The following is a 26692-nucleotide window of genomic DNA, read 5'->3' as shown; positions in this document are numbered from 1 at the left end:
TACTTTAAGCTGTAGGCAACATCCCTTTAGTGATTAACTTGAAGCAAAATAGAATACAAAGCAATAGAATACAAAGGTTAAAGTAAAAGAAACAGATCCAGTGTGGAGTCAGATTTATTCTTCTCTTTTACAGAAAGACATAGCTGGGTTTTTTTTAACCAAACATTAAGAAAATATCATTTGCCAAAAATTTGCTTGACTTATTTGAACCTGGATTCCTAGTACTAGAAATTACTGTAAGAAGGATTTTTTAAAATCTAGCACGTTAATGTATTAGAAGTTTAATTTCCTTATTTTAGGAATAGTGAATTTTAGGAATAGTTGATTTATGCGACTGTGTAGTTATCTTGATAGGCATTGGGAAGGAAGAAAATTTCCTCCTTCCTTCTAGGTTCTTCTGGCTGGCCTAAGAATTAGATCGACATGAGACAGATTAACAGGAGAAAATTAAATAGAAATTTAGTAACATGTATACATGGGAGAGACCTAGGGAAAATGAGTAACTTGCGAAAATGTTTGAAGTCCTCACCTTAAAAACCATCCTCAGCTAAAGACAAAAGAGGATATTGAGGGTGGGGAGTCAGTTATGGGAAGTCACCAGGAAAAGCGCAGTAAACAAGGGTAAGGTTGTTGAGCAGATTTAAGTCACTGCCTTCTCCACTGATAACTTTATAGAGATGTGGTAATCCTCTTTCTAGTACAGAGAGGGAGACAACCTACAAATGGAGATTTCCCTTACAAATGTAAATGTGTCTTACAAAAGGATAATTCCTACTTGTCTAAGAGTTTTTTCCACGTCTGCTGTTTCTTAGAAAATAACCAGCTTAAAATAATTAATATGGCAAGAGGCAATGAGAACAAAACTTCTTTAAAAGATGTAATAATCGAATTTGTTAGAACTCTAAAGTTAGTAAACCATTTCACACTCTTACAAGAGGTGAAGACCTTTGCGATTACAGCCATGAAGGCATACAGATGCACAAACACATAGAGAGTGTAAAACAATGTTGTCTGCCATCCAGTTCTATAAGGATCAAGTCATGAGCCACTGCAGCCGACCTACAACACACGCTGAAAGGAATTCAGTACAAAAACCAGGATGAACCATTCAGTGTTTTGGATATACGGACCCCTAGATATGCTAATGAACACAAGTTCATGTGCCTGACGCAGAGCGAGGCCAAACAATACTGAAACGTCAGAGTTTAGGGCAGAGAAAGGTTTATTGAAGGGCTGTGCAAGGTAATGGGTGGCTCATGCCCCCCAAAACCCGGAAATGCCCCGAAGGGTTTCAGCAAAGCTTTTCTTTTAAGAACTAGTGTTTGAGTCCTAATTTTCTTTTTGTTTTTTGTTTTGTTTTTTGCCATGCCGCGCTGGTATTGACTGTTATTGGCTGATATTGACTATTCTATTAAGAACTATTTTGAAATCAGGAGTCCTCAACAAAGAAAACGGGTTGTGTTCTGCTTTGAAACTAAAACATACTTTTCTATACAAATATCAGTTAGTCTAGGTAAGAGATAACACATTCTGGGCATGTCACAGTCTGTCCCAAATAAGGGGGGGGAAATGGAAGCGCCAGTAAGAGGCAAGTGAAAGGTGACTTACAGCTGCTGGAAACCCGCAAGGTTTGTCTGCGGCTGCCCTGTGCAGTAGGGAACCAGAAGCTCGGTGGGTGCGCTCTTGGCGCCCCGAAACTACAATTCCCAGAATGCCACGGGCAGGCTCCCCGGTCGCGCACGCGCTCTGAGCGCCTCAGGTCGGCAGCATTCATGGCGGCGCCCTGCAAGGCGGTGATCGTCCCCGGGAACGGGGGCGGGGATGTGACCACCCACGGCTGGTACGGCTGGGTGAAGAGGGGGCTGGAGCAGGTAGGAAACGCGCCTCGCTGCACTGGGAGGTCGGGCTGGCGCGGGAGAGACCGGAAGGACCGGAGAGACCGGCTCCCCGCTCCCACCCCCTTGTGCAGAGCCCTGCTGGGAACCCCGTCTTAGACTCTACAAGTAGTGGAGGAAGTTCGGCTGGTGAAATAGCCAGGAGGGCTCCTCTCAGGGCTCAGAGTACAAGCTCCACCTCTAGAAACTGGAGACCGAGCCCGCTCCCCGTATCTCCTGCGGGTTCAGATATGGGACTCCCAGATAATTCTACACCTGTCTTCTCTTCTCTGCTCTCTGTCTCGGATTTTTTTTTTTTTTTTTTTTTTTTTTTTGCGGTACGCGGGCCTCTCACCGTTGCGGCCTCTCCTGTTGCGGAGCACAGGCTCCGGACGCGCAGGCTCAGCGGCCATGGCTCACGGGCCCAGCCGCTCCGCGGCATGCGGGATCCTCCCGGACTGGGGCATGAACCCGCGCCCTCTGCATAGGCAGGCGGACTCTCAACCACTGCGCCACCAGGGAAGCCCTGTCTCGGATTTTTAAACATTTTAATATGTAATATTGATATTTACAAAGGATGTATGTATAACACGTACGTACATTATGAGGCATAATGTAACCAATACTTGAGGGTCCCTCACCAAACTAAAATCTAGAACATTATCAATACCTTCAGAGCCACCTGTATGTCTCTCCATCCCGTTTCCCTGCCATATGAAATTTTAAAAATTTTGTTTCGCTTTTAAAAATTAATTTAAAAAGTAAATTAATGTACTTTTCAACCTATGTATGTATCCTTTAAGCAATATATTGTTAAATTTGGCCGCTTTGTGAACTTTATAAAAATGGCATCTAACTGCAGGCTGTCTTGTGCATCCTGATTTTTTTTTAAACCTTCTTCCATAACTAGGCAATAAGACTGTTTCCTGAGTTGCCAACCTCTAGAGCTCTAGAGTGGGTCTCTAGAATAAAATTCCAGGCTTGTGGCTGAGAGCCGTGGCTAGAGCTACAAACCAGAAGGTCAGGGCTGCAGCTGTCCAAGAGGATTGGATCTCCAACTTACTGTACCACGTTTATGTACCACATTTTACCTACTCCCTGGAGCATAGTCTCATTGGCTCCAGGTCAGTTTGTCTAGAATATATTATGCCCTCTCTATATGTATATGCCAGCGGTGATAAATGTACATGTGCAGTTACACATATGAAGAGATCTGCAGAGCTGGCTAGATAGAGAACTACAGACAGATGGAGTTTATGAGGAGGGATTGTATATTCACATGTAATCCTGTAGCACTTACCCTGCTTCATTTCATGATATAAACAACTGCTTATTGAATTGACAAAGCTCATATCAGGTGTCTCATTTCTTATTAGCAAAGTATTAGTTGTAATTAAGCTCTTTATTATAGCTTTTTTCTCCCCCTCATATCGTAGATACCTGGCTTCCAGTGTTTGGCTAAAAACATGCCTGACCCAAGTAAGTTTTTTAAATGTGTCTTTAAAAAGCCTCCTCTTGTTGGGTTTTGATCTTGTCATTTTCCGGTAGAGAAGAGGAATAGCCTAGCAGAGAAGCGTAAGGGAATACGTACCTCAGAGTGAATGATGGCAAGTATTTGGGGGAGGAGGGTGCAAACCAAAAAACATGATAGAAAATTCTAGTAAGGATCAAGAAGAGCACCTGGGCTCGGAAGAATTTAATTTTCAACTTTGTAAGCAACGGATCTTCCCTTCTATAAGTCAAATATTTTCAGACAAAATTTATGGGTGTTTCATTTGAGGCAGAGGTATGACAAAACTTACAGCATCTCTATGAGATCCTAATATTAGAAAATGTAACGTGGCCACTTTTGTTCTGAGTGCCTATGACTTGTCTCAGGAATTTCCTTTTTGGAAAGAAAGAATATATATGGACATGAACTTGAGAGACAATATTGTCAAGAGGATTTTTGTTTTTAAGTTGGAAAGTTTACATTTAACTTCAGAGTTTTATTTCCTTAGTATTTCAAGAAAATGCTAAAAATAAAAACAAAACTATTTACCAAAAGTACAGATTTGAGTCTTTCAGACAGCAACACATAAAACTTTGGCCCTGTTAAGATAGCCCCATCCCCCATTGTGGTCCTGTGGTTTGCTGAATGGTCCTCTGTTAGAAAGGTGGGCAGCGTTGGAATGTCCCTGTTGAGTGACGGGCTCTTTTCTTTCCCCTGAACCTTAGTCACAGCTCGAGAGAGCATCTGGCTGCCCTTCATGGAGACGGAGCTGCACTGTGACGAGGAGACCATCATCATAGGCCACAGTTCTGGCGCCATTGCAGCCATGAGGTGTGGTCCTTATTGAATTGTCACCATGCCCCCTACCCCTGTGGGCTCCAGTCAAGCTTGCTTGGGAAATACTTCATGCACATCTTAAGTTTACACTGCAGAGGAGACAGTGAGTGGTAACAGGATCTCTCCTAATTCCTTCCTGTTTTGGTTAGTGGATTAAAAAGATACTTTGCTTTTACTGGGATACAGTGACCCTTTTAAAACACAAGTGCCTCCAAACCCGAGCAGCTCCCGTCACCCTCAGAAGAGCTTCTCGGCCTTCAAGCCCCTCGCCCGCCGTGTCGTCTCCGCCGTCTCCCCTTCGCTGCCCCCAGCCTGGTCTACAGACCTCAGTGCAGTTCCTTGAACACGCCGAGCATGTGCCTTCCTTAGGCCTGTGCTTGCCTCTGTTCTACCTGGACTCTCTGTCCCCAGACACCTGCATGGCCTTCTCCTCTCTAGGTCTCTGCTCCACGTCCCCTTTCAGTGAGGCCTTCTGTAATCACTCCACGTGAAACAGCAGCCTCACCCCACTGAATCCTACCCCCTTTATATCTTATCACCCCCTTATTATCTGTAGCACTTTTCACCACCTGACATCCTATTCGTTTCTTGTCTGTCTCCTGCCAGTCGAATGTAAGCTCCGTGAGGGTGGGGCTTTGTTGACTCTGACACGAAACTCTGGTGCCTGGCAGAGTGTCTGGTATATGGTAGGTGCTGATAACTCCCCGTTGGAGGGTGGAGGCTGTTACCTGCACCGCCCCCCACCACCCTCCCCCCCAGCCAGCCCCTGCCCCCAGAGGTCATGGGCGCCTCCCTGCTGCTCCCCATTAGAACGTCACCCTGCAGGCTTATAAGGCCTGGAGTGTAAGGATGGAGCTGGCTGAATAGCCTGTTAGGGTTGGGTTTCCTCTGTACTTGCGAGGCTAGATGACAAAGGATTATGGGGTTTTTTTAAAATTAATTTTTGGCTGCATTGGGTCTTCGTAGTGGTACACGGGCTTCTCATTTCAGTGACTTCTCGTTGCAGAGCACGGGCTCTGGGCGCGCGGTCCAGTAGTTGTGGTGCGTGGGCTTCAGTAGTTGAGGCGCTTGGGCTCAGTAGTTGTGGCACACAGGCTTAGTTGCTCTGGGGCATGTGGGATCTTCCCGGACTAGGGCTCGAACCCGTGTCCCCTGCATTGGCAAGCGGATTCTTAACCACTGTGCCACCAGGGAAGTCCCAGGATTATGGTTTTTGTGTGGCTTCTTGTCCCCAGCAGCCCCTCAGGACGTCACGTGAATCGATTGTCAGAGAAATCTTGCCAAGTTCCATAACCTTTCAGCCACACCTCTGGAAGCTATGAGAATAATGCTTTCCAATGTGGACCTACAGAATTATGGTACATAGTGTTTATAAGCTGCCAGGGGTTGTCTGGAAAATGAAGAAAGCCCTTTATGCTGAAATCTGTGCTAACCCAAGGCCAACTGAATTTTTCTCAGGCCACTGGCTAATAACGATGTGGCTTCTTTTAAAGACTCCTGAAATTTATTGTAGGATTGTCAGGAACCTTCTAAAAATTAACTTCTAAAGTTAAGGTAGGCAAGGAGAAAACCAGTTGCTAAAGCCATGGGGCCTAAGATCATAGGGGAACAGGATACAGAGGACTACCCCACAGTTACTTATTAATCACAAGGGGGAATTGTGTCTTTACAGTGAAGAGATCTGAGGGGTATCACCCTAGGGAATCTGACAGTCTCAGCAGTAATGGGACAAACTGGCATCGTGTGCCCATCGTTGTGGAGGAGTGGGAAAGACACAACATTGCCTACGTAATGGTCTTGCCAAAAATGTTTCACCTCAGCCTAATCATGAGGAAACAAGTTCAGTTTAGGGGATAATGTACAAGAAAATGGGCCTAAAATTCTTAAAAGTCGTCAATCTCATTTAAAACAAATTTAAAAGTGATTGAAGAGTCATGAAACCAAATGCGTGATCTTTGACCAAATATAGGATTGAAAAGATGTTTTAAAGAACAGTTTGGTTCAACTAGGGAAAAATGAATACAGGTAATGTTACTGTCTTGGTGCTAAATTTATTAGGTGTAAGAATGATACTGTCCTTACATAAGAGCACAGCCGTGTTCTTAGGGGATACGTGCTAAAGTATTTAGGGGTGAACTGTAGCAAAATTAACGAATCTGGGTGCTTGTTGTTCTCACTTTTTGGTAAGTTTGACATTTTTCAAAGCAAAAGATTGGGGAAAAAGTTTAGGCACAAGAACAAAATACCAACCCTAAATCTTGCCTGGCACCAAGGCCTCCTAGAGCTCTTACCTTTCTAGGTCCTTCCTTAGCCTGGCCTTTGCTCAGTGAGGGAACTGTCTACAGTTAGCTGAGTGTCTGTTTGCCGGGCACTGTTCTAGGGAACAGGGTCACAAAAATCGAGAAGGCTCAGACCTGCCCTTGAGAGCTGCCCTTGGGGGACAGAGGTAAGACAACACAAACAAGCATGTGTGAGAGAGGCACAGTTCTGGGATGGTACAGTCACAGACCACTTGCATCTGTCACCTGGGTTGGGGAGGTGTCACGCCTTAGAATGCAGATTCCTGTGCCTCCCTCACAATCCTCTGAATCAGATGCTCTGGGCTGAGCCTGGGAATCCACACGTTAACCAAGTAACGCCGACGAATGCACACATCAAAGGGAATGATTACCCTTTTTATGTTTATTCAGAAAGAATTACGGAAGAGGTTTGCACTACCTTGAAAACAGAGTAGAAACTCAGGTAGCCCAGGTGAGGTGATTAACCACCAGGCTCATATTTCTGCATTTTCCTTGCTCTTTTTCCTACTAACCTCAGCAGCCTATAGCACGTGCTTTCTGTCAGCTAAATCAAATGAGTTTTGGGTGGCTTACTGACTTTCTGGGACCAGATTTAACATTAAACATCAGCTACTCCATTCCTCTCCCTCCAGGTACGCAGAGACCCACCGGGTGTGTGCTATCGTGTTAGTGTCTGCATACACATCTGACCTGGGGGATGACAACGAACGGGCAAGCGGTAAGTCTGAAGGCAGAAACCGAAGAGCCCTTCCTGTAGCCACAGGGCTGCACGCTCAGGTAGTAAAACAGCACTGTCTTCCGACAGGCTAACACAAAATCTAACAGCACGTAGGAATACTTACCCCCCATCTTTAGGTATAAGGTAGGCACTTAGAGCGGGCAGTGAGCCACTGTCTAACCCGTAGTCTAGAACCGAACCCCGGAGCCCTATCCTCCCCCTTCACCAGTAGCTATGGTACCAAGCCCTACGGATCTGAAAACTGAAGAAGGGCTTCTAACTCACACTTGGGCTCTGATTCCCTGCGTCTCTGCCGTGGTCCTCACTAGAGTGGCGAGGATGGAAAGTATCCACGACACTGAGAGGTTGTGTGTTCTTCTCATAGGATACTTCAGCCGCCCCTGGCAGTGGGAGAAGATCAAAGCCAACTGCCCTCACATTGTGCAGTTTGGCTCCACCGACGATCCTTTCCTTCCTTGGAAGGAACAACAAGAAGTGGCCAACAGGTTGGAAGCCAAATTGTACAGATTCACTGACCGTGGCCATTTCCAGAACACGGAGTTTCATGAACTGGTTAGTGTGGTCAAGTCCATGCTGGAAGCGCCAGGATAGCCAGGGTCGTTCCTGCTGTTCTGTGTAACAACATGGGAGTAGGGCCACGATCAGATTATTAACAGATGACAATCATCTATTATCAGATGAATAGTGGGCATGCAAACCAGATCAAATTAAGGTCTAAAAAACACACATTTCAGTGTTCAAACTAAATTACAAACGGTATTTTCATTTTCCATAGAATCTACATCTCCTCAAATTGCTCTGACCTAAAACAGTATTTTTCCCATTTGATAAGGGACATGGGACAGCTTAACCACCCTTACGTATCCAAAGTGAATAAGACAGAAACGAAACCCAGGTTTCCTGATCCTTAGTCCAGATTAAAACTAAACAGGTTTCATGTTTTGCTGTAGGAGTTGCAGCATAACATGTCCTTAACATGTTGAGAGAGTGACACACAAGGAGGTTGAGGCAGGGGTCTGCAGGGTCAGGCAGGGATCCGTCTAAGACCAGACTGGCGAGGATTAGGGCGACGGGGAGAACTGCTGGGCCCTGTCTGGATTGTTGCCATGTGGGAATTTGGCAAGGCATTGCCAGTTTTCTGATTTTCAAGGAAAGAAATTAATACACTTTTGTTTTTAGGGACCATAAGTGTATGTATATATAATCCACATGTACATGAATTACGTTCAGTCCACAGACATGGGTTATGTTAGTTGGCAACTACAGCGTAAATAAAAAATTTGCAAACACGGCAAGACACAAAGTCCAAGCCATCCATGTGTGACCTCTGCTCTAAGTATTCACTTAGCCAGTGCTTTAGAGCTTGAGAAAAGCCTGAGAAATAGACATGACGTCAAAGGATGAAATCATGGGAACAGTTGGGATTTTGTTACAAAGTCTTATTTTTTAAAATGATCTTTCCATATCTCAAATTTTGTTCTGTAAAGTGTTCTACCTTTTAATTTCCATGGTCCTTTATATCTCTTTCAGCATCATTCCATGATTTTTCTTCTAATCATACTCCCTCAAAAAAACCCTTTTTCATTTTCCAACGTTTTTTTGGCTATTATTATCCCCAAGTAACATCTCAGAACAATTTCCAGTAAATTCACACCTGATATTTGCTGCAATAATGTAAATTCCCACACTGTTCATACCTAACAAAAATTCAGAGCCATCATTTGAACCTGAAAAGGCTTTTGATTTCTAAATGTGCTCAAAAAATGTCAGGAGAGATTCTCTTAATTTTTAGCTGCAATTATCTTAGGGGATGGGAATTATGGTAGTTATGGTGTGGTGGACGTCTCCTTTTTACATTATACACCTGGGGATTATTTGAGTTTGTGCACTGTGTCTTTCATAATTAAAAATAAAGATTAAAAACGGCTTATTTGGGCCTCCCTGGTGGCGCAGTGGTTGAGAGTCCGCCTGCCAATGCAGGGGATACGGGTTCGTGCCCCGGTCTGGGAGGATCCCATATGCCGCGGAGCAGCTGGGCCCGTGAGCCATGGCCGCTGGGCCTGCGCATCCGGAGCCTGTGCCCCGCAACAGGGGAGGCCACAACAGTGAGAGGCCCGCATACCGCAAAAAAAACAAAACAAACAAACAAAAAAAAAACGGCTTATTTGACAAGTTAGTGAAAAAGTAGATAAATCCGGGCTTCCCTGGTGGTGCAGCTGTTGAGAGTCCGCCTGCCGAGGCAGGGGACGTGGGTTCGTGCCCTGGTCCTGGGAGGATCCCACGTGCCGCGGAGCGGCTGGGCCCGTGGGCCATGGCCGCTAAACCTGTGCGTCCAGAGCCTGTGCTCCGCAATGGGAGAGGCCACGACGGTGAGAGGCCCACGTACCGCAAAAAAGAAAAAAAAAAAAAAAAAGTAGATAAATCCATCGAATACTTTTCTTAGAGAAGCTGTTTAGCATTGATTTGACCAAGCCTGTAATCAAAGCTCCGGTTCTATTTGAATTATTTGGAAGTAGTCACTGTTCTACATATTCTCTGCCTTGTTTTCTGAAGTCCTTTCTTAAAAAAATTTACAAACTTATACAAATAACAGTTCATAATACTTTATTGTCCTCTTCCTCTGTAGAGAAAACCAAATATATACAATTGAGAAATAATTTGATACTCCTCATTCCTATAAAAATAACTTGAATATAGAGGCATACGATGGTTGAGTTGGGCTGACAGTACGGTAACCAGTAACCACAGGGCGCCAGCAAAGAAAACGTTCAGTTCTTCATTCACAGAAGCCACGGTTCAGGTGCTCACCAGCCACGGCTGACTAGTGGCTTCCGTACTGGACACAGATATAGAGCATTTCCATCCTGATAGAAGGTTCTATCGGACAGCACTGCGCTAGAGCGCGTCTTACATGCTTCCCTCACCCACCACCAACGTAGAAGTGACTCAACTTGAAGTTACTTTTGTTTGACTAGTTTGCTTAGTTGATCACCATAAAAATTATGTTCCTATAAAACTTATTCATCACCAAACTAAGAGATCAGAGGAGTTTCAGGGAAGAACCCCACATGGACTGTTCATTTAAACCGTCAAATCGTGGCCTTTCATGATTCTCTGTTTGACTCTCTACAGATCTTTATAAAGCAGAGAGGGGCCTTGATAGACTCTAGGGAATATCTATTTTCAGGTGAGCAAAATACCTTACACTAAATGGAAATCAAGTGTAAGGTTAGGACTTAACTTACAATTTGATTTTTTGGTGTTGTCGTGAGTCTAGAGCACCACAATTTGTTTTGGTCAAAATTTACTCCTGTAGGGTAAATATCCATTTAATGATCAACAGAGGTGCTGTATTTTAAAATTACTGTCTCGGGGCTTCCCTAGTGGCTCAGCGGTTAAGAATCCACCTGCCAATGCAGGGGACACGGGTTCGAGCCCTGGTCTGGGAAGATCCCACGTGCTGCGGAGCAGCTAAGCCCATGCCCCACAGCTACTGAGCCTGCGCTCTAGAGCCCACGAGCCACAACTGAGCACATGTGCCACAACTACTGAGCCTGCGCTCTATAGAGCCCACGTGCCACAACTACTGAAGCCCACGCGCCTAGAGCCCATGCTACGCAACAAGGAGAAGCCACCACAATGAAAAGCCTGTGCACCACAATGAAGAGTAGCCCCCGCTCGCTGCAACTAGAGAAAGCCCAGGCGCAGCAATGAAGACCCAACGCAGCTAAAAAAAAATTTTTTTTAATTTAAAAAATAAATGAATTAAAAAAAATATTGTCTCTATCCTTCTTTAGTTAATATTCAGAATGAAAAACATGCTAAGGGATAAAAGTTTATAGGGGCTTTTTATTCTGGTAGGCAAGGAACACTTTTGTTTTAGCCACTGATTGTAAACTTTAAAAAATCTCTGGCTGTCAAGATATAGTACAAAGTCTGTATTTAAAACACAAACTGCTTCCTTTGTTCCACTTCTAAGTCTCCTCCAAGCTCGGTTTTGTCATTAAATAAGATGAGCGCCCCTGGGACAGGCCAGGTCCCAGGAAGGGCAGATATTGTTCTTAGCATTCCAGCTCTCACTGAGAGTGGATCGGAAACCCTTTGTAGTTTCAGGCTCCCAGATTCTTCTGGATCTTACACATCTAGTACTTGAAATGATCTTTGTTTCAAAGCACCAGTGTCATCAAATGCTAATTCTATACAGCTGGCCACAGAATTTATCTGGTTCTTAAAAACTGGATACTGAGCTGAATTTTATTTTACTGTTTATCTCAAAATAACCGTTGTGTTTGTTCTCCAAACCTGGTGTTTCAACTCAGACCCCAGCAGAGCTTTCCTTTCCCTCCGTCCCCCGCTTTTGGCCTGGACACAGAAACTTTTAAGTGGCGCTACAAAGTGAAAATATGACAGCTGAGATCCTAAAAAGACCTACAGCTAACTTCTGTGTAACAATACATCAAGTAACCTATTCTGTTTAGCTGAAGATTGGGACTGAAAGTGCTATTAGAACTGAGGACAATTATAATGGCTTCCTGCTTAGTTTAGACCTATTACAGCATGAATTTTAGAACAGAATATGGAAAAAAACCTAAAACAGAATAAGGAAAGAAGGATAATCCCCCCCCCAGCCCAATAAAGTGAATGGAGGGCAATGGATTCTTTTTAGTTTTAATTTTAGTTAAATAAGAATCTAGGGGAAAATTCTAGCAAATAACACAATTGAGTCACAGAGTGAAACTTGTAAGACTTTAACAAAGAAGAATCAGTGAAAATATTCCATTTAGGATGAGAGTAATTAATACTTGTGCACTAAAAAGATATCCTTGACAACAGCATTATTTGGGTTTGAGGTAAGTACAGAGGCATAATCCTCTGAAAGAATATTTCGGACATAAAAAGGCATCAATAGTGTGTAGAAAAGGGATGGTCCACTGTGTCCCCCACTCATGCCCCAAGTCTGTGTTCTCCCCTGCTATTCCTGCCTTCACCACTTTTCATTTCTTCTCAATGAAACCACTGAGAAAATGAAACAAATGGTGACACTGGGTCATATATAAAAAGTTCCCAATGAAGACCTTAATAAGTAACTTTAAAACAGGCATTTTAAAGCTCTAGCCGTTATCACAGTACTTGGTGAATATGAACATATTTGCTTCTTTTCCCGTGAATCATCAAAAGTCTTGCAAGCTTCAGAAGGTGGTCTTCCAGGAGTTCAAAGTATTTTACTTATGGAAGAATGGATTTCACTACTTACCTTACCTGTTTCATGTCCTGTTGCCTACTCTACCAATGTAATTTAGTCTTCATTGATTAAAAAATTTTTTTTCATAGCAGCAAGTTTGTATCTTGAAGTTTGCTTTCAAGGGAATTTGATGTTCCATCATGAATCAAATTATTTGTTCCCAAAGTAACTTCATTTGCAAAATGTCAGTAAAGTTCATAGATCTGTATTAAAATTCGAGCCACTCTGTCATGTAAATACAGTTAGATGGTGAAATCTCACCACCTTCATGGCAGTCGTCAAAAACCTTTAAAAAAGAAAAAAGGTTATATTCAAACTGAAGTTTTAAAATTATTACATTATAGGTAATGTCTTAAATATCACCTACAACAAAATTCTAACAAAATATCCAAGACCCAAGCATTTATCTAAAGCAATATTAAAAACAACACTTTCAAAGTGGAAGAGGTTAGGACTGTAAATAAGAACATACTGGAATAGGACCTGCTCTGTGATCATAGAGTGAGTGAGAGACCTTTCACTGTAGCACTAAGCCGACCATATCCACCTACCCACTGGGCAAAAGGCAGGTAACAAGAGTCCAAGAAGGGAGAGAAAGATACACAAATGACTTCATCTTAACCAAATGTTTCATGTTTAGCCACCTTCCTTTTTGTGAAGGGTGCTAAATAGAATTCCCAACAGGTTAGCCTTTTTTCTAGGAGTTGAAACCAGGGCATAGAGAGCTTAGGCATGTAGACAATAAAACACGGACTAACAGCCCAAGAATATAAATGCCGCAAGGGCTGGCACAGTGCCTGCAGCACACAGGTGGCTTTCAGAGACTATCTGGGAACAAAAGAATGAAGAGTGTGGGGCGGGCCTCGAGGGAAAGCACATCACCTCTGGCTGTGAGTCCTGGTTGTCACGTCTCAGCTGAATGCTTAGATTGCCCTCAGCCTGAGTTCCCTCACACTTAAAGTGAAGTAACACCACTAGATCCAAGGGACGTAAGGAGGATTAAATGAGACCACAGAAATCTTCAAGAACATGTCTGGCCCATAGTAGGTTCTCAACAAATCTCATTTCCCTCCCTACTGAGGTGAAATGATCAGCCCTCATCAAAAATCGTCCATATGGGGACTTCCCTGGCAGTCCAGTGGTCAAGACTCCTCGCTTCCCCTGCAGGGGGTGCAGGTTCGATGCCTGGTCGGGGAACTAAGATCCCACATGCCGTGCAGTGTAGTCAAAAAGAAAAAAAAATGTCCATTTTGGGGCCAAGAGCAGAAAACAAATTTCCTTAACATGGTTATTCTAAGAAAATACAAGGTGATGATTTGTTCATTAAAGCTCTGTCATCAAGGTTACATGGAGGTTTCAGCAGTTCTTGGTCAACCCGGAGTTTCAGAAAACTAGGGTGTGCTTGCTGGTATCAATACATTATGTGGCATCTGCACTTGGTGGCAGGAGAGTGTAAAGGGAAGCCATCGTAACTCACCGGGCAGAGTCCGCAGGGGGCCCGGACCAATCCCGTGGGCGGGATGATCGGATTGACTGCCCTGTACAGTTTCATGTGTCCGTCCACACTGCCTACGGTGCCTTCTTTCGCAGCGATGATAGTCATCTCCACTTTTCCGTCATAAATGAGTGTATTTAAGATGGTCTCGATGTCCTCCATGGACAACTCTACCTACAAAGGGGATATGTTAGAAAGGACCCAGAAAGGACAAGGAGACATCCTTTTGGAGGGTGTTGAAAAACGTAAAACGCCACAATTCCTTGGTGAAACGGGGAAGGATTATGCTGGAGAGTAAATGAAGGCACGGAGAGGCTGAACAATGGCCCAAGTGAGCGCAGACCCTGAAATGCCAGGGGCAAGGCTCTGAGCTCACACTGAGCTTGACACTTGCTGATGTCGTCACCCGCCCAAGGAAAATCTAAACATCTTGTAACATTTCTTTGGCAAGAATTTGATGGAGATCTATAAAATGCTTGAGCAGAAAGGTATTTTAGACATCCAATAGTCCAAATTCCTGTTTTTTATGAAAGAGAGATCTGGAGCCCAGGAAATGAAAATGACTTGTCCAAGCGGCCACTTCAGCTTCTTCTCTGATGATGAAAAGCATCAAGCACAGTGTGTCTGTACAGATCTTCAGAGAATGTGCTGACAATGCCACTAACATCTCATAAGTAGGAAAATACCAATAAACGACAACTGCTATGATGATGGATGTTTGGCACATATATGGAAATGTCCCCAAGACAATCAAGAACTTGTCAGAACAGACTTTTGAATCTGGTAGTGAAATGCACTGCCAGGCCTCCACTCTGCTGCTCTGTAGCCCAAGCTCAGGTACATACAGTTCAGAAAGTGCCCAACGGCAATGACCGCCGTTGCCTGACTGCCTTAGGACAGTACTTCCTCAAAGTGGGTTCTGCAGAATGTACATGGGTATCACCAGAAAAAAGGGTCTGGGTCAGCTGTGTTTGCAATACATTGTAAACTACATCCCTATGATGAAGAATAAGTTTTTAAAAATAAGATGAAAATTAGAAACCGAGTTCCAACCTTACTGATCCCCAATTCACAGATGTACTTCCACACTTCATGTGATGAAGCAAATGAACTATTTCTTTGTATCATTGGATTCTGTTTGCTTTCTCGTGCTGTTTCTGCCTATAAGGGTAGAAACGTAAATTTCAGGAAGAATACTGGTGCCTTCTGAATACAATTCATATAGAGTGAGAACAAGAACAGGACATATTTTGTTTAGTAAAAATGACCAATTCCAATGTTTTCAATTCCTGTAAGATATGATACATAAGATCAAACATTCCTTATGAAGAAACTTAAAAAAATTATACTTGGAGTGATGTTTCCTCAATTATGCCTCACCTTGGTTTGTAGGAATTTAAAACACTGTTGGTTAAGCACCTCTACAAATTCAGATTCAAAATCCTGGTCACTGTACCAGGCTCCACCGGTCACAGAGCGGTCTGGCTGCAGGTTATAGAGCATGTACACCTTCTTTTTTGAGGCCTAGGAAAAAACACGCACAGTAGATGGTTAAAAGGTAACAAAATAGTCTTCCAAAGCTAAGACTTAAAAAACCCCAAAACTTCATATTTCAGAGCAGTTTGGGATTTACAAAATTATTGTGAAGATGGGACCTTGTGCTCAGCTTCCTCTAGTACTAACACCTGACATTACCAGAGTACATCTGTTACAGCTAATGAAGCAATATTGATAGGTCAATATTAATTAAAAAGTCTATACTTTATTCAGATTCCCTTCGTTTTTCCCTGATGTCCTTTTAATGGTCCAGGATCCTATCCAGAATACCATACTATTTCACATTTATTATACATGAGGCAAATTTTGGTTGTGACAGTTTCTCAGACTTTCCTTGTTATTGGTGAATTTGCCATTTTTTAGAATTACTGGCAAAAAATTCTGCAGGATGTCCCTTAATTGGGATTTGTCCGAGTAGACTGGAAAAAAGACCACAGAGGTAAAGTGCCCTTCTCATCATGTCATATCAAGGGTACTTGATCATCACTAAATGATTATTGACTGTCATCAATATAACTTATCAGCCTTGACATTATAAATCCATCACCTGGTTTGAGGTAGTGTTTCTCAGTTTTCTCCACTATAAAGTTACTTTTTTGTCCTGCCCTTTCCATATGTGGAAGGAAGCCACCACGCACAGTCCACACTTAAAGACTGGGACTTCACTCTACTTCCTTGAAGATGAAGAGTCTACACAAATTATTTGGAATTCTTCTGCATGAAGACTTGTCTACTCTCACCCATTGATTTATTTATTCAAACATTTATATTAGTATGTTCTCATGAATATTTATTTTATACTTTGGGTTACAATCTAATACTACTTTAGTTTGAAACTTTGAAAACATCATGCTAAGTGAAAGAAGCCAGACACTAAAGACCACATATTGGTAGTTCCCTGGCAGTCCAGTGGTTAGGACTCGGTGCTGTCACTGTCTTGGCCCAAGTTCAATCCCTGGTCAGGGAACTAAGATCCCACAAGCCACATGGCATGGCCAAGAAAACCCAAAACAAAACAAAACACAGCAACTTTAAAAAGATATAATTTAGGGGCTTCCCTGGTGGCGCAGTGGTTGAGAGTCTGTCTGCCGATGCACGGGACACGGGTTCGTGCCCCGGTCCGGGAAGATCCCACATGCCGCAGAGCGGCTGGGCCCGTGAGCCGTGGTCGCTGAGCCTGCGCGTCCGGAGCCTGTGCTCCGCAACGGGAGAGGCCACAACAGTGAGAGGCCCGCGTACCGCAAAAAATAAAAAATAAAAAATAAAATAAAATAAAATAAAAAGATATAATTAAAAAAATTAGAACAGTGTGGTGACTGCAGAACTCTGTGAATATACTAAAACCCACTGAATTAAATCTCAATAAAGCTGCTACTAAAAATAAAGATGTAGAGCATGATTGGCAAAATGAAGCTAGGCAAGGGTACATGGGGATTCATTTTGTTATTTTCTATACTTTTGTATACATTTGAAATTATCCAATAAAAATGTGGAAGAGAAATAATATTCTAAATGAGGGAGTGGTAGGACATAAATACCATTGATAAATAAATCCACTGATGACTATCAAATTCTTATTTGTTGGATTTTGTGTTCAAGCACACTTTAATCTAGGAGTACCCCAGCTCCTCTGATGCCTCAATCAGTGAAGTCAGCAATATGTCTGCTGGAGCCAGCTCTGGATCCTGGAGCCCCTAGAGGATGTGACGGGGTGGCTGGCAAGAGGAGGAGGAGAAATCCCATGCGCTGGAACAGATGCTCCACCAGGGCCAGGGCAGAGAACTTTCTGTGACTTGCTCACTAACGTATTCCAAGCCCCCAGAACAGTGCCCAGCACATAGCAAATGCACGACGGGTATTTGTGGAATGGGTAATCTCATACCCCAGGTTGAAATAAATTATCTTACATACCACAAAAATCCAGAAAAAATGTTTGTGATCCCCAAAATTCTTTACTGAAGAGAGTAAAGTAGTTTTAGATTTTTGAGTGGGTAAGACTCTAAGAGTTAACTGGCAGTGACATATCTAAAGCAGCATCTCGGGCTTCCCTGGTGGCGCAGTGGTTGACAGTCCACCTGCCGATGCGGGGGACGCAGGTTCGTGCCCCGGTCTGGGAGGATCCCACATGCCGCGGAGTGGCTGGGCCCGTGAGCCCTGGATGCTGAGCCTGTGCGTCCGGAGCCTGTGCTCCGCAACAGAGAGAGGCCACAGCAGTGAGAGGCCCGCGTAACGCCAAAAAAAAAAAAAAAAAAAAAAAAAAAAAGGCAGTATCTCCAAACCATCCGATATGAGCTAAAATTCTAAAAATCTTTTTTGACCAGTTGTTTTAAATCATGACATAGCTTAAAGAATAAAAACCTGAAATATACTTGGAGCAATATATGTACGGAGAACATTCAGGGGAAGAAAAGAGATGGTTACTCACTGCCACAGACTTAACAGCTTTAATTAGCTTTTTACTTTCCAAATTCTTTAGAATTTTGTTAATTTCTGTTAATGGCAAGTTGCTTTTGTATCGGATATCTCTGCTCCATATTCCTATAAGAAAGTAAAGTAAAATAAGTTGAACAGTATAGGATGTGTGTTTCTTTTCCCATTGCTTATATCTCATTATAAATCTAGCAAAATATGTATATATTCCTAGAGCATAGCTATAGGAAAAATGAATTAGAGGTAAGAGTCTCAGATAAAGTAACAAAAATATGCAAAACAATACATAAGTTATATGTTTTATTTTCTAACTGGAAATTTCTTGGAATGCCAGTGTGGCACCTTTTAAAAATCATATGAAAAGGACATTTTTGTAATGGAAGAAAAATCTTGAATGTCACTGAATTAACATATATTGCCTTTTCCATGCCCCCCTACATCCCAACCTCTTTTTTTCTTTAAATATCACTTTAGATTGTATATGTGAAAAACAAACTTAAGTTTGGGTCTGGGTTGGCTGCCATCCTTGATGAGAGCAAAAAACACTTTATGAGAGCATCTGTGTGCATGTATGTCCATTATTTATACAGCACTATATTTGGAAAATAGAAAGATTACAGTTCCCATAGTCACTAAAAGCCTGTGCAGAAAGCTATGATTTTTCTTTCAAAGAAGGAAATATGTGGGCTTCCCTGGTGGCGCAGTGGTTGAGAGTCCGCCTGCCGATGCAGCGGACATGGGTTCACGCCCCAGTCTGGGAATATCCCACATGCCGCAGAGCGGCTAGGCCCGTGAGCCATGGCCGCTGAGCCTGCGCATCTGGAGCCTGTGCTCCGCAACGGGAGAGGCCACAACAGTGAGAGGCCCGCATACCGCAAAAAAAAAAAAAAAAAAAGAAGGAAATATGCGTTATATGTATAAAAGGAATTTATGTAAAAACATTTTGCTGTATTTTCTTCCCAACATGAAGGCATAATAAGATAGGCAGATTTTTTTAAAATAGAGAATGCCTTCTTCATATTTATTTTTAAAATGTTAATTTAACTTCCCAACACATATAAAAATTATATGACTTCAGATTACATAGTAATTGTTAAAGCTAATATCAATGACTCAAACAGATCTTAAGTTGTAATAACAGCAATTTCGATAAAGTTCTTTAAGGGCAACAGGAGAGGAACTAAATAGCTGTTGAGGGAGCTACACCAGATACTGCCACACCGCACTAGGCGTCCCTCGGGTTTGTGCAAAAACCAGAGAGATGTTATTATCCACAATTTACAAATAAGAGGAAGAAACGAAGCCTTCCAAAATTTAGCAAGTAAGGATTAAAAAAAAACAAGTAAGGATTAAAAAAAAAGTTTTAATTTATTTATTTTGAATAGATCATATATTCATATGGTCCAGATTCAGAAGTCTCTTTCCTTCCCTGCCCACAGCCATCTAGTTCCTACCTCCCTGAGGCAGCAACACTGTCACTCCTGGGTGTCCTTCAAATGTATGTACATTATATATTTTTACATATATATGTGTGTGTGTGTGTGTGTGTGTGTTATTTTCTTCTCCTTTTAACAAACGGCAGCATACTGAACTGACTGATCTATACCCTGGGAAGCCAGGCTCTCAGTCCCCACCATCTGGTCCTAAAGACAGTGTTGTTTCTGCTGTTCCTCTACATGCTTACCTTTATTTCCAGCATCCTCTATGATTTGATATACTAGCTTTTCCTGGTTATCTGATCCTTTCATTTTACTGCAGGGAAATAAAGTAGAATTAAAAAGGCAAAGAGGTACAGGATAATCTAATAATCTACAAGACTACTTAAACGAATGAGCAGACAAGGTCATCACATTGACTTATTTACCAAAAGAAGGGCTTACCTTAAAAAGAATGAGACAGGGCTGTATGTACCAAATGAAAAGATGTCCAAGATATAGTAAGTGAAAAAAAACAAGTTGCAAAACAGTATGGATATCATGATCCCATTTTTGTTAAAATAAGAAAAAAAAAGAGAGAGAGAGATTATATATAAATATATGGTATATAAATATATAATCATCTATATGTATTTATATATACCTATAAGAAAGGATATATGCCAAAATATTAACAGCAGCTATCTCTGGGAAATGGAACACATATGGGAGGTGAGATGATACATGGGCCAGGTTTACATGATGCTATTCTGTACTGGCTTTTTTTTCCCCAAACATATATTGCTTTTATAATATTAAAATTTTCTTAAAATAAAAAATTAGGTGCTTACCCAGCATTCTGAGACTCCTTTATTCTATACAGAAGGCCTGTATTGCTCCTTAAGAGATCCAGCTGACCCTAAAGTTGTTTTTTTTAAAAAAGAAAATAACAGTGAATTATTTTGGAGATATATCAAATCCAGTGACAAACATTAATGCATTCTTCAATATTTTACACGGACTAAAATAGCCTACCTCCCATAGTTGCCAGTTCTTCACTTGAGTACTTAAGTTTTTTCCTACATGTCACATGTGATGTACTTTTTAAAACTTAGCTCTTTATCTCGCCATTTCCCCAAATATTAATACCTAACAATTTTCTACATGTTAGATCCTGGCTTGGTTATATGATCAATGTGTAAAGAATTTTAAACAAGCAGCTTTAGAATAATAAATAAAAATCCATACTTAAGTCAAATAAATTCAATAAATATATATAATATAAATAAATATAGTAAAATGTAACTTGTCTAAAAAAGTTCAGATAAAGGCTATTCATGCAAAAATATTCTATGATACAATGATTAAATGAAATTTACAATGTTAATAATAACATTTACTGATATGTGTGATTTCTGTAGTGTTACATGAAAATTAGGCAGAAAGGTCAACCAATGAATAAAAGGCCTGTAGTAGTTCTGTTTTTTTACACAAGTCACAAGTAAAACAAAGCATGTGTGCCACGCTCCTGCATTTCCTTGGGTCTGAACTTAGGAGAACCCAGATGGCTGTACCACTGGGCTTCTGGCAGTTCAGGGAAGCACGGGTAGAGAGGCCCCATTCCCACAAGTTAAGGCTGGGCAGACCCATGACTTGGAATTAGGTTGATATATGGATGAATAGCAATACTTTCCCTCCCTCCCTCAAACCGCAAAGCCCAATGTGGAGGCTCCATTCAGTTGTTCATCTCAGCCTATGAACATTTACTGAACACCTGTACTGTGATATATGTTTGGGGGAGACAAACATGGATTCTGGAAGAGAATTACACAGCTAACTTCAATACCATCGGGTTCATTAAGACAGAGCTAAGTAAAGGGTGGGACGGCCTCTCAGAGAAGCAGCTTTGGCCCAGCCTGGGGGGTGAGTGAGGATCCCTAGAGTCGACAGCAGAGATGAGTCTTGAGAATGAGGAGTCAGTCTGTGAGGAAAGGGAAAAAGGGCCTGCTAAGCGGGAAGACAGCATGAGCAAAGGAACTGAGGCATGAAACAGCGTGATCTGCTAGGGAACCAAAAACCATGTGTTCCTTCTGAAAACTAACTTTTGAGTTGGAGGGGTAGAGGGAGATGAGGTGGGTGCAGAAGGGAGGGGCTCAGTGTGGTAAACCCAGGAGTGTGGACTTGAATCTCTAGAGTTGAGAGAAGGGTTTTTTGTGGGCAAGTGACTTGGTCAGATCTGTATTTAAGACAGAGCAGGCTGGTTGCTCTGAGGCACATGGAGCCAGGAAAGCCCTGGCTTACGTTAAGATGCACTGTAAGAGTCCAAGTAAAAGCCAAGAGCCCGAACACATGCAGGGGTAGTAGGAATGGAAACAGTGGAACCGATTTGAGAATTGTTTAAGAGTTAAAATCAGCAACACTCGTGATTTATTAATAATTACTCCCTTGCTTAAAATTCTTCAGTAGCTCTACCACTGCCTGCAGCCTGTCGCCGATAGAACTGGCAATAGGTGGGGCTGCAGAGGTGGTGAAAGAGAGTGAGGTGCTGAGCATAATTTTCAGACAGAAAGAAAAGGCTAAAAGGGAGGGTCCAAGAACAAAAACATTTTTAATTGCCACACTTCCCAGCATCCATTGCTCTATCCATCCTGGAGTTGAAGACCTTCACAATGGTGAATTGACTAGGCAAAAACAACACTCCTTTTTTCCTTTGGCTAGCACAGCGTTCAGCAATCTGGTGCACTGCTTTTTTCTTTTGTTTTTGAACTGAAGTATAGTTGAGTTACAATATTATATTAGTTTCAGGTGTACAACATAGTGATCTCATATTTATAGATTATACTCCATTTAAAGTTATTATAAAATATTGATTATATTCCCTGTGCTGTACAATATATCCTTGTAGCCAATTTATTTTATACATAGTAGGTTGTACCTCTTAATCCCATACCCTTATCTTGCCCCTCCCTCTCCCCACTGGTAACCACTGGTTTGTTCTCTATATCTGTGAGTCTGTTTTGTTATATTCAATCCTTTGTTTACTTTTTAGATCCCACATATAAGTGATATCATATGTGTATTTGTCTCTCTCTGTCTGACTTACTTCACTTAGTATGATAATCTTTAGGTCCAACCATGTTGCTGCAAAGGGCATCATTTTGTTCTTTTTTATGGCTGAGTAATATTCCATTGTATATATGTACCACATCTTCTTTATCCATTCATCTGTTGATGGACACTTAGGTTGCTTCCACATCTTGGTTATTGTAAATAATGCTGCTATGAACATTTGGGTGCATATATCTTTTTGAATTAGTGTTTTCATTTTCTTCAGGTATATACCCAGGAGTGGAACTGCTGGATCATATGATAGTTCTATTTTTAGTATTTTGAGGAACCTCCATACTGTTTTCCACAGTGGTGGCACCAATTTACATTCCCACCAACAGTGTACAAGGATTCCCTTTTCTTCACATCCTCACCAACATTTATTGTTTGTGGTCTTTTTTATGATAGTCACTTTGACAGGTGTGAGGTGATATCTCATTGTTGTTTTGATTTGCATTTCTCTAAAAATGTTGCTACAATTTGCCAGTGTTCTGCCTGTGTTTTCTTCCAGGAGTTTTATGGTTTCCGCTCTTACAGTTAAGCCTTTAATCCTTTTTGAGTTTATTTTTATATATATGTGAGAAAAAGTCCTAATTTCATTTTTTACTTGTAGCTGTCCATTTTTCCTAGCACCACTTGTAGAAGAGACTCTTTTCCCCATTGTATACTGTTGATTCCTTTATCTTAGATTAATTGACCGTAAGTGGATGGGTTTATTTCTGGGCTCTCTATTCTGTTCCATTGATCTATGTATCTCTTTTTGTGCCAGAACCATACCATTTTGATTACTGTGGCTTTGTAGTATAGTCTGAAGTCAGGAAGCATGACACCTCCAGCTTTGTTCTTTTTTTCTCAAGACTGCTTTGGCTATTCGGGCTCTTTTGTGGCTACACATACATTTTCGTATTATTTATTCTAGTTCTGTGAAAAATGTCCTGGGTATTTTGATAAGGATCACATTAGATCTGTAGATTGCTTTGGATAATATGGACATTTAAACAATATTAATATAGTCTTTATTTTTTATTTATTTATTTTATGGCCACACCACGCAGCATGCGGGATCTTAGATCCCCAACCAGGAATTGAACCCATGCCCCCTGAAGTGGAAGTGTGTATTCTTAACCACTGGACCACCAGAGAAGTCCCCAGTTTAACAATATTAATTCTTCCAGTCCAAGAACATTGGATATCTTTCTATTTCTTTGTAGCACCTTCAATTTCCTTCATCAGTGTTTTATAATTTTCAAAGTTAGGTCTTTTACCTCCTTGGTTAAGTTTATTCCTAGGTATTTTATTCCTTTTATATGATTTTTAAACAAGATTGTTTTCTTGCTTCCTCTGATAGTTCATTATCAGTGTATAGAAAAGCAACAGATTTCTGTATATTAATCTTGACCCTGCAACTTTACTGAATTCATTTATTAGTTCTAATAGTTTTTTGATTGAGATTTTAGGGTTTTCTATATATAGTATCATGTCATCTGCAAATAAGGACAGTTTTATTTCTTCCCTTCCCATTTGTATGCCTGGGCTATGGCAATGAAAGCACCAAGTCCTAACCACTGGACTGCCAGGAAATTCCCTTCTTCCTGATTTTAGAGGAAAGGCTTTCAGCTTTTCACCACTGAATATGATGTTAGCTGTGGGTCTGTCATAAATGGCTTTTATTATGTTGAAATATGTTCCCTCTATACCAACTGTGCTAAGAGTTTTTATCATGAATGGATGTTGAATTTTGCCAAATGCTTTTTCTGCATCAATTGAGATGATCATGTAAATTTTATCCTTCCTTTTGTTACTGTGGTGTATTACACAGATTGATTTGTGCATATTGAACCATTTTTGCCTTCCTGTAATAAATCCCATTTGGTCATGCTGTATGGTCCTTTTTGCATATTGTTGAATTTGGTTTGCTAATATTTTGTTGAGGATCTCTACATGTATATTCATCGGAGACACTGGCCTGTAATTTTCTTTTTTTGGTAGTATCTTTGTCTAGTTTTGGTATCAGAGTAATGGGAGCCTAACAGAACGAATTTGGGAGTGTTTCCTCCTCTTCAATTTTTTGGAAGTGTTTGAGAAGGACTGGTATTTGCTCTTCTTTATATGTTTGCTAGAACTCCCCTGTGAAGCCATCCAGTCCAGGACTTTTGTTTGTCAGGAGTTTTTTGATTACTAATTCAATTTTACTACTAGTGACTGGACTGTTCAGATTGTCTATTTCTTCCTGATCATCACATGTTTATCCCTTAACTGTTTATTGTAGTTATAGTTGATTTTTCCATTTTTGTCTTTTAATCTTCATACTAGCTTATTTAAGTGCTTGATCCAAAGCCTTTACTATGTATTTGCCTTTACTAGCAGTAAGAAGCAAACAGAAGGTGTGAATAGACTATGCCTATAGGTAGTTGTATGCTATTATGTAGCTTAGTGACAATTAAGTTACTAAATATAACAGTTAAAATACAAGTATTTCATTTGTCTTGTAAAATGCATATTACTTCTTCTTTCCTTAATTCAGGCAGTCTGAGCTGTTTCCTGGTTTGGAGTCTTATCAGTCACAACCTAACACACTTTTGAGAATGGTTTCGTGACTGCATAACAGGAAGTAATGACAATCACAACATTTAAGTAATTACATGAACTAGTTGGATTCACCTTACCATGGACAACAGTCTATTGATGGCCACTGCCCGCTGCTGGGCTTCTATATGCGGCATTTCATTCTGAATTACTTGGTCTGTGATTCCATGAGGAAACTGGTGACATAATTCTATAATCCTAGGAACAAAGGCATTAATGATATTCATGTTTCTACCTATTTCAAGAGGTGGTAGGGGAAAAAATACAAGAACAGTTTGGAATTGTGCCTTTTTTCACATCTGATAGATAATCTGGGTTTCTACAATGGTTCTGATTCAAAGCATGTTAAAAATGAGGACGATGCTTTTCAAATACACGTTTACATTTTTATTGTATTTAAGAGAAGCATTTCTTTTCCCTATTCATATGAACTTTAAATTAGAACAAAAGTCAAATGAAAACACAGAAAGACATATTAAAGCTGAGGCTTCAGTTTTCTCAGACGGAACAAGTATGACAAAGGGAAGATACAGTGCCTTGGATAGCCATAAGTCTGTGAGTGGGAGGTAAATCAAACACTTCTGGTGGGAAGTCAAAATTTGTTACAATTCACCACAACTGGGGCCTGCTTTTAGAATTATCCCTAAAAAACAAAAATAAACCCGAATTTTCATCTTGTCCTAGGATCATCATATGTGTTATTCATAATAGTTTAAGAAAGTTGGGGTCCTTTAAAAACTATGTGGTAACCTAAAAATTGCAGTGCACGGTAGAGAATATAAAATCGGCAGAGGCTTTGGGCGCCCTAAAATCTTCACTTAAATACTGAACTAAAACCATCTGACTTGTGTTGCTTCATAACAGAAAACTGCACCCTAACTTCGGCTAAACGTTCTGCCATGGGAGTTCCCTTATTGACAAGGGCGATCCAGGATCAGAACGTGTATCTACAAGTACTACGGGGAAAACGCCGAGTCTTCACTCAGAGCGTGGATCACCTTAATGTGGGAAAGAAGTGCATCAGTAGAGCTTCCCGAACAGCACCAGGGAAAGGTCAGTTACACAATCTTGCTAACTGTCCGACTCGTTTGGAAATTAAGAGTTCTGTCTTCCGGGGATGGGAGGAGGGTTCCAACACCCGCGGTCCCCTCCCTGCGCGTCCACTGAACTTGCGAGGGTCCCGGAGACGGGGTCCAGCGCCTCGCGGGGGCTCCCGAGCCGGGAAGCAATTCTCACTCACTGATTTACCTGTTTTCGATTTCGACCGGATCCGCGTCGGGCGGCTGCACTTTCACCTTCACCTCGGCCATGAGGGCGCAGGTCCCGGTCCCTGGGGGAAGAGACGCTCCGGATAGCTGGACAGCAAGCGGGGGATCCCTGGAACCTATGAAGACAGCAGCTGGTACATGGGCCTTCTTCCTCGTGTCGCAAGCGGTCCTTCTTTGCCAGTCGCCTTGAGGTGGCCAAGGCGCGCCTGTGCCGCTACAGATTCTTATTCTGTTTTTTCCAGAATGTCAGTGCCTGTCGGACGAACGAGCCTGGTTCCCCTATTCTGAGTTGGGACGCCACCTTGTAGCACTTTCCAACCTCTGTGAGGGAAAGTTCTCGGTCGCCTAC

At 41.7% G+C, this 26692-nt stretch overlaps 2 protein-coding genes across 2 annotated transcripts; one reads left to right on the top strand and one right to left on the bottom strand.

The window, feature by feature from the left end:
- The first annotated feature begins 1726 nt into the window (after positions 1-1726).
- On the top strand, positions 1727-9168 carry RBBP9 (RB binding protein 9, serine hydrolase). The gene is made up of 5 exons (XM_082645506.1): positions 1727-1871; positions 3311-3353; positions 4092-4197; positions 7136-7221; positions 7607-9168. The coding sequence occupies exons 1-5, from the start codon at positions 1773-1775 to the stop codon at positions 7831-7833; spliced, it is 561 nt and encodes a 186-aa protein (XP_082501632.1). The 5' UTR covers positions 1727-1772; the 3' UTR covers positions 7834-9168.
- Positions 9169-11898: 2730 nt separating this feature from the next.
- POLR3F (RNA polymerase III subunit F) lies at positions 11899-26689 on the bottom strand. The gene is made up of 9 exons (XM_082645505.1): positions 26324-26689; positions 25156-25273; positions 20233-20300; positions 19651-19718; positions 17962-18074; positions 15360-15503; positions 15033-15140; positions 13962-14153; positions 11899-12770 (listed from the first exon to the last, which is right to left on the bottom strand). The coding sequence occupies exons 1-9, from the start codon at positions 26383-26385 to the stop codon at positions 12693-12695; spliced, it is 951 nt and encodes a 316-aa protein (XP_082501631.1). The 5' UTR covers positions 26386-26689; the 3' UTR covers positions 11899-12692.
- Positions 26690-26692: the final 3 nt, after the last annotated feature.

Source organism: Mesoplodon mirus (genome assembly GCF_964341445.2).
Source record: "Mesoplodon mirus genome assembly, chromosome: 15".
NCBI lineage: Eukaryota > Metazoa > Chordata > Mammalia > Artiodactyla > Ziphiidae > Mesoplodon > Mesoplodon mirus.
This window is presented reverse-complemented; position numbering and strand designations above follow the sequence as displayed.